Raw genomic sequence first — 18948 nt, 5'->3', positions numbered from 1 at the left:
TCACTTACTATAGCTAATAGGATTCCCTGCTAATGTGGAGATTTTAGTTTTATGACTCCTTTGTGAATCAGGAAGGAAAACACCAATAAAGTGCTTAGTTTGGGATTGGATGAATTACAAAAATCAGGTATTCAGAAGTTTGTCTATCTTTTGGCATAATTAATCTAGTCCATTTAGGAAGCAGGTGCTAAAAATGTACAGGCAGGGAATTTAATCAGAATGGTGTTAGGGGGAAAAATGTTAAAGCTTGAGATAAAATGAGATTATAAAATAGAAATAAATCTGTTCTTTAAATTTTTTCTTAAAAATTATGAACTTAATCATAAATACCAATACAACAATGTTTAATGTTAATTATTAAATCATAATTAATATTAACAACATATATTAAAATATTAAATGTTGTGTATGAAAATATTTAATATACAAATAATAGGACACTGTATGTTGGAGTAGCAGGATTCTCAAACCCTTCTTTCTCACTCACAATGTCTGTTTCTCTTTTGGGAGAATATTCAACCTCCCAAAAGAGAGTATGTCAGACAAATCTCAAGTGACTCTGTGGTGGGATAGATTGCTCTCTCTTCTCCCAGTCCCTGAGCTCAGTCTGGTTTAGAGCCAGCCCTGAGAGAGACACAGAGGAAGCCCTTGTTCTAGTCTGAAGAGCTACCAGGAGAAAATGATTGATCTACCGGTAAAGATCCTCAGTGGCCTCAGTCTAAAGAGCACTGCCTCCAAACAATTATTCTGACCCTGCAGTAGAACTCATCATCCTCTGGTGATCTCCGGAACTGGGAATGATTTGTTTAGGCAGGGTAATGTTCTTCCGTAAAGACTTTCAACTCTGGAATGAGATGGGCTTTTGGAAGCCAAGAGCAAGACAAACTACCTGGGTTTCCACCCAAAGAGCACATACCATAGGAGGCTACTGAACAACTGAAGCTACTTGCAAAGCTCCTGTTGCCACTGCTGACCACTTCCAGTTTCCCTTATGGGAACCACTCGATAGCTCACTTCATGTTCAGAAATGGTTGATAGGATCACACAGCTGGCAATGACCTTGCCTATGACTTTCTTTACAGAAAGGGTTATGTGTGTATATGTGTATGGGAGGGAGCCTGGTCATATTTTTTCAGAGACTTTTCCATTTATTTGGAGATATGGGGTGGGTAGCTGAATCAAGACTGCCACCTCCTGGCTTCTAGATGCCTGAGGTTTATGACTAGCTAATTTTAAAGTGTGAAAAATAGCCTCAGAGAACAGAAAGCAGCTGTTATTGAAATAAGCTGCAGGTAACTTGAACAATGGATAATGTGAGATCCATCCACCCGTATAATATGAGAATTGAAGGGGTATTTTAAGCAATAATTTTTTTCTCTTGACTTTAATGGCTCTTTTTTCAGTACCATATTGCTATGGATGTGGGGATGCCAGGACACCTTTTTTTTTAGGGCAACCTCTAGTGACAGATAAGAACTGAAAAAATAATTATTTTTTTATATTTTGTAGGGTCACAAAGGGGCAAAGGGAGAAATTGGGGAACCAGGAAGACAAGGTCACAAGGTAAGAAAAATAAATATTTGCTTGGAAAATTGGCACTGAGAAGCAGTGATTAATACCAGCATTGCCATTACTAAATGGCATCTTTTCCTCCCTATATGCAGAGTCTGTAGAGGCATATGCTGACATTCTTGACCTGCCTTGATATACTTAAAGTAGCTCAGTTATAAGAAGCAAACTAAGCACAGTTTTTTTGCATTCATTTAGGTATTTCTTTTTATTTGCTGTCTTCTTTTTCCTTCACAAGTGAATTGCATTCTTGTTGGGCTACCTTCCTTGATACTTCTACTATTTCATCATTATTTAGCTAACTGATTCATTCATTCAGTCATTTTATTGCAAGTGTGTAGGGAATTGATGGCATCAGCCAAAAGAGAGTTTTATAATGGGTTTTTAACTTTAGGGTTCCTCAGCTCTAGCTCAGAAATATTTTCGCTTGTCATACCTCTTTTTATTTTCTGTTCTCATTTTTTGCATAGCTAAGTCTGAGAGTTGGGGGGAAGATTTCCAGACAATTTGGTGGTGGCATAAATGATATGATTTTATTAACTTAATAGCAAGATGGCCTCCTTATGAAATCCATTACCATAAATTGCATCTGATGTCTTTCCCAACAGAAGAGTCAAGGTTAAAATCTAGAGAGGATTAAAAAACACTTAACTGCATTTTTTAGCCTACAAACATATTCAATACCAATGCTACTTGAATGGTGCTTGCCTTTCCATCTCCTGGGCTTCCATGGAGATACAATAGTAACTTATATTTATATAGCATATTATGGTTAACAAAGAGTTTTCCTCACTACAACTTCGTGAGCTAGGTAGTCCACATATCATCACTGTGAGCTTCCTTACCACAATAGGAGGTTGTGCAATAGAGTGAACTGAGGAAGACCCAGATATGAACCTTGACATTTTACTACTGAGGGGACTGAGGTTTAGTGACTTATTGGTAAGAGTCATAAAGACTCAGCTGTCTCACACCCTAAAAGAAACTGGCAAATGAGTTACTCTAAATCCAGGGGATTCAAACTTAGTTCAGATCAAACTAGGTTGATTTCATGGAAGAAAAAAAATGGAGGTTTTTTTTTTTGTTATGGAATATTAGTAATAATGATAATAGTAATAATGATGATGATTATAGCAGCTTACATTTCTATAATGTTTTAAGGATTGCAAAGTCCTTTATATACATTATTAGAGCTGATCTTCATAATGACCTGTGAAGTTACTACGATCATTGTCCACTTTTACAGGTGAGGAGACTGAAACTCTGAGTGGTTCAATGAAAGCTAATTGATGCAAGGTTCAAACTCAGGTCTCCCTGACTCCAAATTCATCACTCTAGCTACTATCTCAAATGAGATCAACATTTTAGAAACCTTAAAGAACCATAGAAATGCTTGGTATTATATCATGCTATGGCTCACATTATTTTATTCTTAGAAATGGTAGACTTCTGGATTTTTGGCAAATATATTCCTTTTTTGGGGGGGCACTTTGTTCATCTTTAGTTTGCTCTGTTTTTTTGGGACTAAAGAAGGACCTGATGACAAAGATCCATGCTTTCTAATATCCATAAACAGTATTCAGCTAGTAGTCTGGAAAAGCCACAAATAATCTGTATCAATTAATTTCATCTTCTGTCTTCTATTACACAGTATAGAGCTCAAATTAGGGTTTTGTCAATCATTGCCAAACTTCATATTTTTGTAGTCCCTATGTAGCTGAGCTGTTTGACTCATCTGTAATACAACAGCTGTGTGTACCTAATGTCAGATTGGGAAATGAATGTCCAGAAAGAAGAACTTTTGGTTGCATCCTCAGGAAGTTTGAATGTCTGTTGAAATCTCATACGAACTTTATCATCCTTGATTCTTATTCTTTCCTAGTTACCTAATAACCCCTAAAATGAGGTTAACTGGAACCACAAAGAAGATTCACTTTCCTTATTAACATGTTCCTTATTAACATATTAACCTTACTTAGACATTGTGTAACCCTGAAAAGTTATCTCTGAAAGGGAATGCTTGCATATGGAATTATATATATTTTTTCTGTTGACTTCCATTATGTTTGTAAAGAGAGAACCACAGAAAAGTTTTGGTCTTATATGATATACAAAACAACAATAACAACAACAACAGCAACAAAAACCATCCCAACATTTTGACCCAACATTTACTTTAAGGAGCATTTTTCCATTGTCTGATAGTCTGTGTGCAAATGATGCTCCTGTAACATTTACTCAAGAAGTTTATAGATGTCTAGCCAATTGGATTGACCTTGTGCATATACAATGAGCATTTCTGGAGAATTTGCCATGAGCAAAGAACCATGCTAGGTGCCAGGGAAACAAAGATAAACAGTCCCTGACCTCAAAGAGCTTACATTCTACTGAAGCATACATATATTTAAATACGCCACAGAGTAAATTCCCTTTTCCTTTCAAATTCTTGCTGATTTCACAATATTTGGCATTTTAAATAGAAGTTACTGGATTGTATTTCTAGGTAATTAGTTAAATTTCCCACCTGAAAGAATACACAGAGATGTCTTGTTATACAATTGTAGGCCATGTAAGCAGTCATTGATTGAATAGCAAAGGATTTACCCTATCTTTGAATGGAGGCACACTCAATAAGTGCTTAAGGACCTTAAGGATCAAGTAATTGATGACAAAGAGCTTCCAAGGCTCTTATTTGACATTAGTGTTTAGACTGTTGACAGAGCTATGAAGGAATGCAGAAAACTGCTGTGTAGGCCCCGTGGGAGGCATTAGATATGCAAATTGACCTTTTATCAAATGCATAAATCTGAACATTTGCCAAGTGAAGATGCTTTAAAAGCAGGTTTATTTGTAAGGAACAGCTTTATCTGAATGCCCACTTTACTGGGCTGAAGTACTTTCAGTGTTTGAACTGCCCTATTGAGGATCAGACCTTAGACCTCCTGGCAAAGGTGACCTGAAAATTGACCAATAAGGAGCTATTTTAACTTGCCATTAAAATAGGATTCTTTTTTTTGGGGGGGTAACCCTGTGGTTGCATTGATATAGGGTCATCCTGGTCAGTTCAATTACCCTATGACCTGTGATCTCACGTTATAATAATGATGATGATGATGATGATGATAACAACAATCATGCAGCATTTAAATAGTGCTTTTAAGTGGGTCAAATGAGATAACGTATATAGAGTGTTTATTTTGAGATCCACAACCCCCTAATTTTATTGATGAAAAAGCTGAAGCACAGAGCTTTGGGATTTCCCCCAGTTCACACTTGTAGGAGTAAGAAGTATAGCTGAGATTTGAATTTAAGTGGAACCTAGGTCCACTTTACCACTCTTTCCTTGTTTTTATCTATTTAGCAGATTTATAATAATAACAACCTCCAGGTTTTTGTATTTGATGCAAATACAGGTACACTATTGTTCTAGGGGTTAATCATATGAATTGAGAGCTAACATAATAAAAAATAAACTAAGGAATAAAATCTACCACCCACAAACAGCAAATTATCTTTGTTTGATTCTTCCCCCCATCCGCCACCCTAAATGCTCTACAGAGGTAATCATTTAGAGGTATGCAGACAACTGTTGCTCATCCATGTGTGTATTATCCATTTAGGGAATTATTCCTAACAACTCATATGTACCAGACTGCTGTCCTTTGCCAACTATTTGAATTGTGTCCTTCTACTATCAGTTATTGGTACTTAGGGAATGCAATCTTAACATAATTAGGGAAGTAAATCATCTGCAAAAAACTTATAATATACTCTTACACCAAATATAACTGATTTTTGCATTATACACTGCTTTAGGTTATCTGAATCACTTGTTCCTCTCCATTAACGCTGATAGTTGGAATTGACTGTCGTTTCCTTTGCAGAAATTTCTAACTATCACTGCTAGACCTTGAGAGAAATGAAGGTGGATTATTCTTAAAATGCAGCAAAGGGACAATGAAAATAGAAATGAAGTTGAGTTTCCTAAAGCATCTTTTAGGAAAAGCTATTAAAAGGAAAGCAGCTCTTGTCAAATTGTGTCACTTTGTGGATTATTGCTAAGGAGAATGCAGAAGTTCAAGTTGTCTAAGTTTATATTCTATAAAGAATTCATTTGGAGAAGATTAATCACATGAAATCATTTGGTTGAATGTGATTTCCTGTAGCTCCATGGAGGCTAAAGCATTGTTGTGTGTTTTCATTGGCAGGATTGGGCTCTTTGTTGCAATATTCTCATGTTAGTATTTTATCTTTAGAGTATTTTAAGGTACAGGCAAGCAAACTTTTAAAAACCAAATTAGACTAGACTAAGGATATCAATATGCTTGTTTTTACATGACATTTCTCTGTTTTTACTGTTTTTTTTTTTAGGGAGAAGAGGGTGACCAAGGAGAACTTGGAGAAGTGGGAGCTCAAGGACCTCCGGTAAGGTATTCATTAAACATTCAACCAGCATTTATTAATGTGCCAGGAAACATGCTATTCAGTAGAAATACAAAGACAAAATTGCAATAGTCCCCATTCTTGAGCAACTTACATTGTGTTAGGGAATATAGGTACATACAAATTTTTTTTTATGCAAGATAATTTTATGCAAGATAATGCTCTAGCATCTCGGGAAATCAGTAAAGGTTTCATGTGGAAGGAGGAACTTGAACTGAACTATGAAGGAAACTAAGTATTATAAGAGCTGAGGTGAAAGAGAATGCATTCAAATTATGAGGAAGAACCAAAGCAAAGGTGGGAGATAGAATGTCCTGGGTGAGGAGCAGCAAAAAGGCCACTGATGTAAGGAATTATGTACATTTTGTTGATTGTTAAGTCTTTTAAATGTTTTAATATTTGTATAGTAATATTACTGATTAAGAGTTTAAAATCACTCAAATAAAAACTTTTAAGTTTTTCTTATCCACATTGGTACCCCTACCCCTTTTTTTTTTAACATCGCATGATTTTGGTAAACTACTTCTTTTGGAAAGGTGGAGAGAGCGCCAATATGTAGCCAAATACTTTTTTTTGGGGAGGGGAGGGTTATGCATTGTAACTTATTTTAAATTTTTTTCCCATTTTTCAAATAATAAGTATTTTAAATTTAATCTATCCCTCCCATTACCCCCATGAGCAAATTAAAAAAAAGACCTCCCAAAATCAATCCCTTAACATATATCCATATAGTCTAGCAAAACAAGTTTTCCCATTAGCCATGTCCATAAACATAAGTCTCTGTATTTTAAATTCTTCACCTCTCTGTCTGGAGGTGAGTGTCATTTTTCATCTCAATTATTTTGGTCTTGTGGTTTATCATTGTGTTTATCAGAGTGCTAAAGTCTTGCAAAGTTGCTTTTCTTTATAATGTTATCATTATATAAATTGTTCTCCTAGTTCTGCTTAATTTGCTTTGCATCTCTTCATAAGGGTTGCAGTTTAATTTGAAAATGTTCATTTCATCATTCCTTATGGCACCATAATATTACACTATATCCATATACCATAATTTGTTTAGCCATTCCCCCATGGGAAAACAGCTTTTTGGTTTCCAATTTTTGACTAACATGGAACAAATTGCTATAAATATTTTGTATAAATATATATTTTCCCTCTTTGTTTAATTTCTTTGGGGATAAAATAGTATCTACCACTATTCAGGGGTATAGTGAAGTCTAAGGGTATGCAGTTTAGTAACTTTCTGGGCATAGTTCCAAATTGCATTCCAGAATGCCTTAACTGATTCATAGCTCCATCTGTTTGTTGTCCCACATTCCTTCCAACATTTGTCATTTTCCTTTTTTATCATCTTTGCCAGTCTGATAGGTGTGGTTAGAACCTCAAAGTTGCTTTAATTTGCTTTTCTCTAATTATCAGTAATTTAGAGCATTTTGGATTTCTTCCTTTGAAAGAGATTTGAACTTCCTTTGAACTACTTGTTCAATATCCTTTGACCATTTATCTTTTGGGAAATGGCTTTTAGTATTTTAAATTTGAATCAGTTCCTTATATAGCTTGGGAATGAGACCTTTATTAGAGAAATTTATTGCAAAGATGATTTTCTCCAGTTATCAGTTACATTTCTAATTTTTATTATAATCAAAATTGCCCATTTTATCTTGTGTGATCTTTACTTGTTTAGTTATGAACTATTTCCCTCTCCATACATTTGAAAGGTAATTTCTTCATTGCTTCTCCAATTTGTTTGTGATGTGACTTTTTCTATCAAAGTCATGTCTCCATTGGAGCACTATTACTTATGATCACATAAAATCTTTAAAAAAAAAACAGATTTAAGGTTTAAGTGCCCAAAAGACTATCCACAGAGCAAAGAAAGGTGTTCCATATATATTCCATGTTCAAAAGCCTACCCACTTGTCGTTTGGCAATTACATGCCTCTTGAATATGGAGTAGGTAGGATCAGACTGATTAGTTTAGTTTTTTTTTAACCCAGCATATTATCATTCTAATTAGAACATTCTTAATTGCTGGCAATCATGTATTTTAATAAAAAGGCATTCCCTTGTGTTTTAGCAGTTCGCTGCTATAATATGCATAGTAAATTAATTTGGAATAACAGCGTTCCTCTTTTCAAAGCATTATGTTATGCCAGACTGGTCCATTTTGGGGAAGCACTAGATGAGGGTGGAATTAATATACCCTGTTTTCCCTGTTGGAATAAATAACCATAATCATAGGAGCAATAATTTCCAAACATTCATTGAACATGGCTGTGCACTCACCATTAAAGGAGAGACATAGGAAACAAACATTGTTCTTGCTCTCCTGGAGAAAAATATCTAAAAAGGTTAGGAACCCAAACATATGAAGTTGGAAGAAGTTGGGCCACTTGCTTTATTTCTCTGCTGCGCTTGCACTCCCTAATTCAGGGAGCTCTGCTGATTGGGATGTGCCTAGGAACAAGCTAAAATTCAAGGTAGAGGAAACTGAATGGTGAATGAAAGGGTAAGAAGTTGTTTCTATTCTGCCTCTTTTTTAGATAAAAGATGTATTAGAGGACTTAAATGTTAAGTTTTTAAAGTTTATTAAAAGATATCAAAGCTTAAAAGTGACCAAAGTTTCCTGAGGCACTCTGTGTATCGATCGGTGTTTAATAGAATATATTTGTTAAAGGGAAATGCGTTGCCTTAACTCTAGTGATGTTTGAAAACTGGATCAGTCATTTCATTGGTATAGGGAACTCCCAGTAAGCAAACTTCTTCAATCCATGCAGCATATAATCTTAGTGAGTAACCACAGACAGCTAAGGTAAAATTGATTGATTTAATGAAACAAGGATCCCATATGCTGCTGGAACATCTGTTAAATGTTACACAGCTGAGGAAAATGAGACTCAGAAAAATTAAATGACTTTCCCAGAGTTACATAGATAATACACATGAGACCCAGGATTCAAACCCAGGTCCTCTGGCACAAAATTTAGCACTCTTTCTACCACCACCAGCTTCCTCTAGGTACAAACATCTGACTTGGGAAGGGCCTCTATGTTCCACATCATGACTGCATTTTGTTTCCTAATTCAGAATACCTCATGATTACTTAAACCAGAGAACTACTTTCTTCTATGCAAATGTAAACATTTGAGAAGTTACTGGTGTCTGGGCAGGCATATAACCCATCCCTTATTGGAACCCCTGACATTTCTGTAGGAACAACCCAAACTTGCATTTCTTCCCTATTTCTTGCATTTACCCATAACACCCACAGATACACACACCTACACACCCACACACCAATATGTTCATAAGGGAGCCATGAGATATTTGTCTCTGGTATCCTGAAATCCATTTTTCCCATGGAAATTGTTTGTGAAATGGTGATTATCTATAATATTTTCTATTATAGAGACTATGTTTCTATTCTAGAAATTTTAGTACTAGGTTTCAAGTGCATTATTATGATTTACTGAGGCCAAGTGTATTGGTCTAATTACACAGCCATCAAGTATAACATTTTTTTCCTATGGGAAAATCCATTCATATTCCAAACAACTTATATGTCAAAGAACTCTTAGAAGTCTTAAAACTTTGTCTTAGAAGACAAGCCTTTTGTCAATTTGGGCCTGAGCATGTAAGTTTTGGTAGGTGTGTGAAAAAATCAGTTACAGCTCTGGTTATTAGTACATATACCAGTTCTAGCTTTGCATGAATATTTATTTGGACACTCTTTAAATCATTTTTTTTACTTTTCAAGACCAAGGAAAGCCTTTGTGATTTTTTTCCTAACAAGGGATATTACCATTCACAAATGTGCATTTTACTTATAAAAACATTCTGCTTTTCAAATGTTTCAGCCTAGGTCAACTGACAATCTATCTTCTAGTTCAGTATCAAACCATTCATTTTTGCCATCCAAATTTTAAAGATTGTCTCTTATAGAGGGATATAGACTTTAATCCACTCACCAGCACAAAGACTACTCCAGAGGAAACATGAAGTAATAAAAAATATTTAATAAAATACATCTCAGTTAAAATTTCTTTTCTTTTCTTTTCTTTTCTTTCTTTCTTTTTTTTTTTAATTTCTAGGGTCCTCAAGGCTTGAGAGGAATAACTGGTATAGCTGGGGCCAAAGGAGACAAAGTAAGATAAAAATTATTTTATTTTTAAAAAACTAAATTATTTATTATAAACTTAATATTGAAAAGTCATACAACTAATTACCTTTTTCAGGTAAATATATACATTTGTATTAGCTAATTTAAATGCATTAAATATGATAACTTTTAGTTACTCTAAGACTACATCAGGATTCTTCATTCACATTCATCTTTCCTCATATTTAGCATGTATGCTGGTCTTTAGGCTTTTTTGCATAGCGTTATTTCACAATAGTCTTTCCAATTTCCTTTACCTTTATCATATTTGTTAGTATTAATTGCATTATGATAATCTGTTGCTTGGATGTACCATAATTTATTCAACTATTTCCCTGTTATTAGGCACATCAGTTGCTTAAGGTCATTGTTATTTATAGAATCATTCAAAACACTTTAATTCTTATGTTTTCTGGTCATTGCATGTGATCTATCATAATCATTGTTCTTAAGTTAAGAGTGCTCAGTAGGCTATCCTCACCATTCTGTTTTTAGGTCTGGAAACTTATGAAGATGATTATGAATACTTAGCTCCAGTTACTGATTTTAAAAACTAAATGATTTTATTTAAATAATGATTTAAACAAATACCATTTAAATAATGGTAGAATGAGGTGGGTTATCCAGTTCTTGTATATGAATGACAGATTCATGAAATATTCCATGTTTTAAAACCAGATCTTCTTGGCTCCAAGTACAGCACCCTTCTCTTCTTCCCTGTCCCTCATGATACAATTCTGCCTTCAAAAACACATTTTTTCTCATTTGTGGAGAACGTGAACTTAGGAGCCCTTAAGTCACTTTTTCTTCCCATGTGTCCTTTCATTTATATATTGTTTCCTAATTCTACTTCAAGTTGCTGCTAGAGACCTCACTTTTTTGGATCTTAATCATCTCTTAAAACAAATGAACGTTTACTGAAAAAATTAATTAGCATTAGGAATATAGGTTCTCAGATATGTGAAGGACCTTGGAAGTCATTAAATCCAAACTTTTCATTTTATTGATGAGGAAAGACTGAAGGTCAGAGTAACTTGCCTCAAATCTCAAGGCCAGTTGGCAGCAAAGCATAGTTTTTTCCTGATTTTTTTTTTAAATGTCCACATTAGTCATGTTGTGAAAGAAGAATCAGAACTAAAGGGAAAAAAACCACAAGAAAGAAAAAAAAGAGAAAGCAGTATGCTTTGATCTGTATTCAGACTCCATAGTTCTTTCTCTGGATGTGGATGGCATTTTCCATTATGAGTCTTTTGGAATTGTCTTAGATCATTGCGTTGCTCAGAAGAGCTAAGTCTAACAAAGTCAGTCATTGCACGTTGTTGTTCTTACTGTGTACAGTACCTGGCTCTGCTCACTTTACTCAGCACCTGATACGTTTTTCTTTTGAGAATTTCTTCCACTTGGTGTTTTTTGAACAAAAAAAAAGTCCTTTGCTTTAGTCTTTACCAAGTTGTCCTTCAAACAGAAATGCTCTTTCATGAATTCTGATATAAGAGCTATCTTCTTGTGGTCAGAGTTCCTCTCCTATCACAATTCAATTCAATTGGACTCACCAAGCATTTATTAACTACCTGCTATGTGTCAGACGCTATGCTGAGTGTTGGGGATGCAAAGACAGAAGTGAAATGCTCCCTGCTGGAAGAGCTTACATTCTATAATAGTTACATAAATGAATGATGAATTACAAGGGCTATTTTATTATTTCTGCATCATTCATTCTTCACCTAAGGGAATGCAGAGTAACATTTTGCTCTTTCCTAATTCTTAAGGATCAGCGAATGTCATGATTCTCTGGGTGCCTCAGATTCAATTGGTCTATAACTAGTTTGGAATCATAGTAAAGGTGTTATGAATTCTAAATGCTCACCATTGCCTTTTCTGTACTGTTGTCTTACTTCAATATCTATCTCCTCTTTTGTCTCTTTTTATGTTTTCTCATCAACCTGGTACAGTTTTATCCATTAGATTATTTTCTCTTTATTTGTATCATGTAAAGGTGTAAATCTAGGTGGTATAGTAGCTCCAATGTTAGATTTGGAGTCATGAAGGTCTCAGTTTAAACTCTGCCTCGGTCACTAGCTGTATGATCTTGGGCAAGTCACTTACTTGTCCCAACCTCAGTTACCCTATCTGTAAAATGGGAATAATAACTTTGACCTTGTTGTGAGAACTAATAATCCGTCTTTCTAGTTCAGCATCAAACCATTTATTTTTGTGATCCAAATTTTAAAGTTTTCTCTTAGTAGCAGGAAGAATAGCCTTCTACCTTTTCGTGAGGATAAAGTGAAATAGTGTATATACAATGCCTTTAGAATCTTGCTGCTGTTTAGTTGATTAGTTGTGTCTGACTCTTCGTAACCTCATTTGGGTTTTTCTTGGCAAAGATATTGGAGCATTTTGCCATTTCCTTCTCCAGCTCATTTTATAGATGAGGAAACAGAGGCAAGCAGGGTTAAGTGACTTGTCCAGGGCTGGATTATCTGAGGCTGGATTTGAATTCAGGTCATTCTGACACTAGGGTTGGCGCTCTATCTACTGCTCCATCTTGCTGATCTTAAGAATCTTGAGGCGCTGTACAAACAATAATGATCCTTGTACTGTCTCTTCTGCCTTTCGATATTAAGGTGATCATCATTCCCTTTTTATTTTATTTTTGTTTTAAGTCCCTACTTTGTTGATGAGAAAAAATGTAGAGAGAGTTGTAACATTTGGGGATCAGAGAATCCTTGTTCTAGGTATGGTAGGCTATTAGAGGTTATCCAGTCCAACCCTCTTGTTTTACAAAGGAGGAAACTGATGGGAGTTTAAGTGATTCATCAAGGGATGTAGAGCTAGCGTAAGTTTCAGAAGCAGGAGGTAAAACCAGACCTTCTGACTCCAAAGACAATGCCCTTTCCAAAGTACCATGCCACATTTCTTCAAGTAATGTATAAGGGATTTTATAATTTATATATTTAATAATATATTTACACATTTAATAATATGCTAATCAATATTTTCATATTTAATAATGGATCACATTAATTATCTTTGGATTATTATTTTCACCCTGCTAATGATAATAAAAGACAGAAATTATCTTTTGAAGTGGTAATTGAAATAAGCTATTGCAAATCTGCGTTAGGAGGGATCTGACTGTTAGGTATACAGACATAGATAAATTTTATTATAGTAGTAATATCTGGCTTTATGTAATACTTTCGGGTTACAAAATATTTTATATGCATGATCCCATTTGATCTTTACAATAACCTGTCTGGTAGGTACTATTATCACCCCCACTTTACAGATAAGGAAACTGAAGTTGAAAGGGTTAAATGATTTGCTGAAGGCTCTGGTAGCTAGTGAGGTAGGACTCAAAGCCAGGTTTTCCTGACTCCAAGCCCAGCACTCCATCCCACTATACCATCTAACTGTCATCTCTTGGTGGGGGTCCACTGTAAAAAAAAATAATAATAGGAATAAGGCAAGAACTGGAGCTTAAAAATGGGAGTAAAAATGTCAAGTGGAAAGATTTTGTAGGACATGCCTGAAATTCTGACTTCTGGTGTGATTTGAGGTTTTGGAGTCTCAGAAATGCCTGCAAGCAACTGTAGCAACAGAAGCCCGAACTGCTGCTATTGCAGTGTCTATCGGAGCTTGACTCACTATCAGATTTGCCCAGATGCTCTAGAAACTCTGGGAATGTGACTGCAGAATGGTTGCTATTTATGTCTCAAAACTTCTAAAAATTTCATTTAATTATCAGTCTTCTAGGCTCAGGTGGCATAGTTGGATAGAGCACTGGGCCTGGATTCAAGAAGACCTGAGTTCAAATCTGGCCTCAGACACTTACTAGCTGTGTGACCCATGGCAAATCACTTAACCTGTTTGCCTCAGTTTCCTCATCTGTAAAATGGGGGTATTAATTTCACCTACCTCACAGGGTTGTTGTGAAGATCAGACGAAATAATAATTGGAAAGAGCTCATTACAGTATCCGGAGTGTAGTTAGTATAATAATTAGTTGTTATTATTATTGTTATTAAAGTCTTGATGGAATAGCAATATTAACTTACAAAAAAAATTCTTAAAGGCTGTATAGATGTGTCAGACCAAAGCAGTATGATCATTCAAGTGCTTTTCATGGTGTGAGCTACAAATTTGGACTGATGCATCAATGTGGTAACTGCTTAACTGACTACTTCTTAGTGTATGCTGTTAGGCAGATGTTCTTAACCTGGGGCTATGAACTTAAAAAAAAGTATTATTTTGAAAACTTAGTTTTGACATAATCAATTTCCTTTATAATACTTTGCCTTTTATCTGATGCATTTAAAAAAATGAGAAGGGGTCCTAGGACTTCATAACACTGCTAAGAGTCTCTGACACACAAAAAGCTTAAGAACTGTCATGTTAGAGGAAGGGTACTTGAAAGTCAATTAGAGGCAACTCTTAGGCCTAAGGACTTACTGACTTTCCAGGTTGGTAAGTCAGCCCTAAAGATGTATTTTGGGGAAAGGCTAAAATGACATTTCATTTCTTTTTAAAAATGTTTTTTCATTTCTTTAATGACATTTCTTTCAATTTTATTTTATTTTTAGTTCTTAATTCTTTCTCTCTCACCTTCTCTTTCACACATTGAGAAAGCAAGAAATACAAAATCCATTACAAATATGTATGGTTAAGCAAAACAAATTCTTATATTAGCTGTGTTCCACCCACACCCACACCCACACCCATACACACACACACACACACACACACACACACACACTAACATGCTTTAAACTGCACTTGAGTCCATCAGCTCTCTATCTGAAGGCAGATAGCATGTTTCATCATGAGTCTTCTGGAACTGGCGGTGGTTATTGTGTGGATCAGTTTCTAAGTCCTTCAATGACATTTCTATTTATAGTACTCTTATTGTATAAATTGTTCTTCTGATTCTGCCCACTTCACTTTGCATCAGTTCATATAAGGCTCCCTAGGTTTCTCTGAAATGATCCCCTTCATCATTTCTTACAACACAATAGTATTCCATCATATTCATATATTATAACCAACCCTTCATTGCAATGCTTGGTTTTATTTTTGTGTGAATCTTATTATCACTTATTTTCTATTCTGCAGGGAGCTCGTGGCCTTGATGGTGAGCCTGGGCCTCAGGGGCTTCCTGGTGCACCTGTAAGTTGTTTTTCTCTTTTCAACGCTTTGATTTTGGGGAATGTGTTGTTGTTTTATTAATTATAACAGAAGAGGTGGAATGATAGATGTTGCAATTGTTTTCCATGTTTCAAAATGCTTTGGGTATCAATCAACCAACATGAATTTATTAAATGTCTACTATATGCCAGACATTTGTGTTAAGTTCTGAGGATATAAAGAGAAAAGTAAAATAACTTCTGCCTTTGAGGAGCTGACTGTCTAGCAAGGGGAGATAGCAGGTTCATATATCAGTATATTAAAATAGACCTAAGGTCACTTGGGGTGGAATGTACTCTTGGCTAGAGAGAAGAACATGGGAGGAAACTAAGGGCTCTAAGAGACGGAGATGAGGAGGGAGAACGTTCCAGCCACAGGAAACAGACAGAAGTGCAGAAGTGGGAGATGTAGGGTCATACGTGAGGGGCAGTTAGGCCAGTTCAGTGGGACTGTGGTATGCAGTACTTAGTATACCTTAAATTGTTATAACCAGGTTAGCTATAATAATAACAATAATAATTTCATTTTTATTATTTGTAAGCCCATCTCTTTTAAAATAATTACTCAACTGCTTTGAGAATTTAGCAAATAGCTAAAGAGCCTATGTTCCTAATTCTCATATATGTTATTCTTGTAATTGTTATGATATACCACTACCTTCACCGTAGGATTATTATGCTCTGTATATACTGATGATGCCTCTAACTTAATACAGATATAAGCTATTGGTCTTAAGGAAGATCAGGCAAGAGAGTGTGGGTGAATCAATAAAAATCTATCACCGTATTATGATACTTCAAAGTAAATGTAGGGTGAAGACAGGGACATAGACTGAACTTGTGATTCTACTGGTATAGGGAACTCCAGAGGCGGCAATTTCCTTCACCTGTGCAGGTTGGCGTGTTCTCTACAACTTCATCTTAAAGATATGTTCTGGAACGATGAGAGCTTAAATGAGTAGCCAAGGGCCACTCAGCATTTGAATCAGAGGCCGCACTTGAGCCCCGGCCTTCCAGTCTTTAAGCTTGTCTTTCTCTCTACCATGCCAGGCTGCAAATAAAAAATTGAGAGTAATTGATGAGAATTATTTTCATGTCTTGATGATAATATATTTTGATTACTGTGTATGTGTTATGGTTAAAAGTTCAAAGAGCTCAATATCAACATTAGTTTATACCAAAAATAGACAACGCACTTGAAATAATATGGAGGAAAAATCTTTTCCGGAACCAGACCCTTTTCCCATAAAATACTGAATTTCTGAACATTTGGTTGCCATTTTTCTTTTTTCTTTCTTTTTTTTTTCTTTTTGCTAGGCTTGCCCAGGGTCACATAGCTAGTAAGTGTTATGTGTCTGAGGTCACATTTGAACTCAAACCCTCCTTGCTCCAGGGCCGGTGCTCTATCCACTGTACCACCTAGCTGCCCCTGGTTGACATTTTTCAATGAATGTTGGTGGTGTGCAAATTTGGTGGCTAATTTTAAGGTCATCTGCAGTTTGAACAAAAGAGATACACATAAGCATATGTGTTATAGGTCCTAGCTTGAAAATGTAGAAGGAATCTGACAAAGTTGTGAACTTACAGTTTAGTCAATGAGGAAGCATTAATAGCCAAGCTAATTTCATTTTATATCAATATTTTTTAAAATATTGATTCATTCTAGGGCAATGTGGAAAACACTGGGGACAAAATAGCAACTACATTATGTAATATACATACTGATTTATTATTTTTTAAAGGACTACAACCTCTGCATTATTAATAAGAAATGTATTTCTTTCAGGGTGATCAAGGGCAGAGAGGACCACTAGGAGAAACAGGCCCCAAGGGTGACAGAGTGAGTTCTAAATACCCTCAAACCCTGCATTTACGAAAACCTTTATTTCTATTACATATAGAACTATAATAATTATTTTGACAATAGGATGTTTCTTGTGTATATTGCTTAAATGCCTTTATTCCCCTTCTCTTCTTCCCTTTTCAGGGTGTTCAGGGTCCTAGAGGGATAAATGGTCTCCCAGGTCCCAAAGGAGAGAATGTATGTACTTATATGCAGCACTTTGAATACCTTAAAGTGTTTCAGCCATGTTAGCTATAATGTTAATACTTCTATTTTTATTATTTGAAAGCCTGTCTCTTTTTAAATAATTACTAAATTGTTTTGGAATTTACCAAGTAGCCAAAGAAAGAAAGAGCCTGTGTTCCTAATTCCCATATATGATTTTTATGTATCCAGGGCTTGCCAGGGGTAGATGGTCGAGATGGAATCCCTGGAATGCCTGGATCAAAGGTAGTTTCCTGATTTAATCAATGTGCAATTGTCTTTTTTAAGAAAATGAGCCACAGTGTTACAATGTTAGTCATTGTAGCAAGTTTGCTTGGTTTCCGTAGTGTAAAAATGATGTATTACTAAAGTAGACTGAGATGGGGTATGACTGTTGAGTGAATAATGGCTCCTGCTATATTCTTGAGTCATATGACGTTTTGCCAGTGTGTATTATTTTACATAGTTAATCTATGAATTTGTAGCACATTTGTTTCCTCTCACATACATGACACAGGGATAAGGACAAGGAAAGGGACTGGACCTGTGATTTCTGACATCCTGATACTATAGGGAACTCCTCTCTGCAGCTTATAGTCACTGAGAGTTGCCTAGGACACTGAGGGGTTGAAAGACTTACTCAGAATCATACAACTAATGAGTGCCAGAGATAGGACTTAAATCTACCTAGCTCTTAGGCCAACTCTCTATTCCTATGAAATACTGCTTCTTATACATAGAAAGTATATGCTATTACTATCTTCCAAGTAACAAAATTATGACTCAAGTAACATTTAATCTGATAATACATAAATTTTTTTTTCAGGGAGAACCTGGGAAACCTGGTCCTCCTGGTGATATAGGAAGACAAGGGCTTCCTGTAAGTATCTAGTTCTTTAAAATTCTAGTTAAATTAATAATTATATGTAAGGAAGATTTGAATAAAAAATTTGTCAATATTCATGATGACTACAACAGTGTAATTGGAAAGGACAGCAACGAAAAGATGGAAACTGAATGCTGTCAAATTAAAAGACCAACTTTGGCTACAAAGGGAGAAATATGAGAATATGCCTCCCTGCTTTCTTTACAGAGGTAGAGGACTGACTATGGGTGTGTAACTCTGCATACAATATTGGACTTGTATTGGTTAGTTTTGCTGAATTTTCTCTCTCTTTTTTTAAAAAATTCTTTGTTAGAAGGAATGGCCATCTATTAGGCTGATGAGGCATACTGGGGAATGAAGGTTATGTGAAATCAAAAGTTAACAATTAAAACAAAAATGTTTATTGCTCTGTCACTTATTAAGTTTTAGTGATAATTTTTAATTCTCAAAGTTCAGATAAAATTATGCATAATTTTTTTCTGAAAATATGTAATTTTATAAATTTGGGGTTGTAGTTTCTTTAGGATGCTTTCCTGTTTAAAATTTCTACTTTAAAAATGTTTATTTTTCATCAACTTACTGTGTTTTCCTTCCATTGACCTTGATGCTGGGCTGATTTTCCCTAAGGCTATTTCTCTCATTCCCTGCTCAGATTCTGATGT

The 18948-nt window shown here is 35.3% G+C and overlaps 1 protein-coding gene across 1 annotated transcript in view; it reads left to right on the top strand.

Annotated features, from left to right (window-relative positions):
* Positions 1-18948, top strand: part of COL9A1 (collagen type IX alpha 1 chain) — a 122977-nt gene that overhangs the window by 55232 nt on the left and 48797 nt on the right. Inside the window, exons 18-25 of the mRNA XM_027852959.1 lie at positions 1510-1563; positions 5941-5994; positions 10104-10157; positions 15283-15336; positions 17140-17193; positions 17341-17394; positions 17593-17646; positions 18227-18280. Coding sequence (XP_027708760.1) covers positions 1510-1563; positions 5941-5994; positions 10104-10157; positions 15283-15336; positions 17140-17193; positions 17341-17394; positions 17593-17646; positions 18227-18280 — 432 coding nt within the window. The remainder of the gene's footprint in view (positions 1-1509; positions 1564-5940; positions 5995-10103; positions 10158-15282; positions 15337-17139; positions 17194-17340; positions 17395-17592; positions 17647-18226; positions 18281-18948) is intronic.

This window comes from Vombatus ursinus, unplaced genomic scaffold (assembly GCF_900497805.2).
Source record: "Vombatus ursinus unplaced genomic scaffold, bare-nosed wombat genome assembly UNPS02009835.1, whole genome shotgun sequence".
NCBI classification, from domain to species: Eukaryota; Metazoa; Chordata; class Mammalia; order Diprotodontia; family Vombatidae; genus Vombatus; species Vombatus ursinus.
This window is presented reverse-complemented; position numbering and strand designations above follow the sequence as displayed.